At 41.8% G+C, this 1,144-nt stretch overlaps 1 protein-coding gene across 1 annotated transcript; it reads right to left on the bottom strand.

Annotated features, from left to right (window-relative positions):
• LOC102948794 (olfactory receptor 5AC1-like) lies at window positions 1–924 on the bottom strand. The gene has a single exon (XM_007095937.1). The coding sequence runs from the start codon at window positions 922–924 to the stop codon at window positions 1–3; it is 924 nt and encodes a 307-aa protein (XP_007095999.1).
• Between the last annotated feature and the right edge of the window lie 220 nt (window positions 925–1,144).

The raw sequence follows: 1,144 nt of genomic DNA, 5'->3' as shown, positions 1-1,144 counted from the left end.
TTATTTCTTTATCACTTTTCTCAGTGCACCTAAAACTTCCTTGTTTCTTAGGCTATAAATAAAGGGGTTTAGCAGAGGGATTATAACCGTGTAGAACAATGAATACATTTTGTCCTGATATTGATCTGGCCCAGACCCAGGACGCACATACATGAAGAAGAGAGTGCCATAGAACAAAGAGACAGAGAGCAGGTGGGCGCTGCACGTGGAGAAGGCTTTGCTCCTGCCCTTCTCAGACTTCTTTTTCAGGATGGCAAAGAGGACACGGGTATAAGACACCATGATGGTCGTAAAAGTAAAAGCTTGTATACAAGCAGCAAAAATAAAAATCACCAACGCATTAAGAGATGGGTCAGTGCAAGAAATTGTATATAGTGACAAAATTTCACAGTAGAAATGAGGTATTATATTGGACCTGCAGAAGGTTAATCTAAACAATAATCCCACATGAATGACGGGATGCAGAAAACCAATCGCATATGACACACTTATCAACCAGGTACAGAGTCGGTTGGACATCACCACTGGATAAAGCAAGGGGTTGCATATGGCTGCGTAGCGGTCATAGGCCATCACTACCAAGAGGAAACACTCTGTGGTGGCACTGGAAGCAAAAATATAAAATTGGGTGATGCATTTGACCAGGGATATCATGTGATTGTTAGATAAAAAATTCATTAACATCTTTGGAGTCACAGAGGATGAGGAACAGGCATCTGCAAGGGCCAAACTAGCAAGGAATAAGTACATGGGGGTGTGAAGATGGGGGTCCTTCCAGGTGAGGAAAATCAGTCCGAGGTTGCCCACCATGGTGGTGAGATAGATGACCAAGAACGCCAGGAACAGGGGGGCCTGCATCCCTGGACGATCTGTCAGTCCTGTGAGAACAAACTGCGTCACCTGTGTCTTGTTTGTCTCCATCATATCCACTCAGGCTGATTACTACCATGAGAGAATAGGTAAAGGAAAAAAAAAACAATCAAAGGTCATGAAAACTGGTATCGAATGGTAATGTCTGTTCCCTATTTCAGATGGCACTTTCTCAACAAATATGAAGGGACAGTGTTTCTCTTTTTTACAAACACACTTAAGGGCATTAAGTATATAATAAATAATTTTGAGAAAGATTTTTTAAAAAGGCTTT

Source organism: Panthera tigris, chromosome C2 (genome assembly GCF_018350195.1).
Source record: "Panthera tigris isolate Pti1 chromosome C2, P.tigris_Pti1_mat1.1, whole genome shotgun sequence".
In the NCBI taxonomy this organism is placed as follows: Eukaryota; Metazoa; Chordata; class Mammalia; order Carnivora; family Felidae; genus Panthera; species Panthera tigris.
Note: the sequence above shows the minus strand (reverse complement) of the source record. Positions and strands in the feature narration are given on the sequence as shown.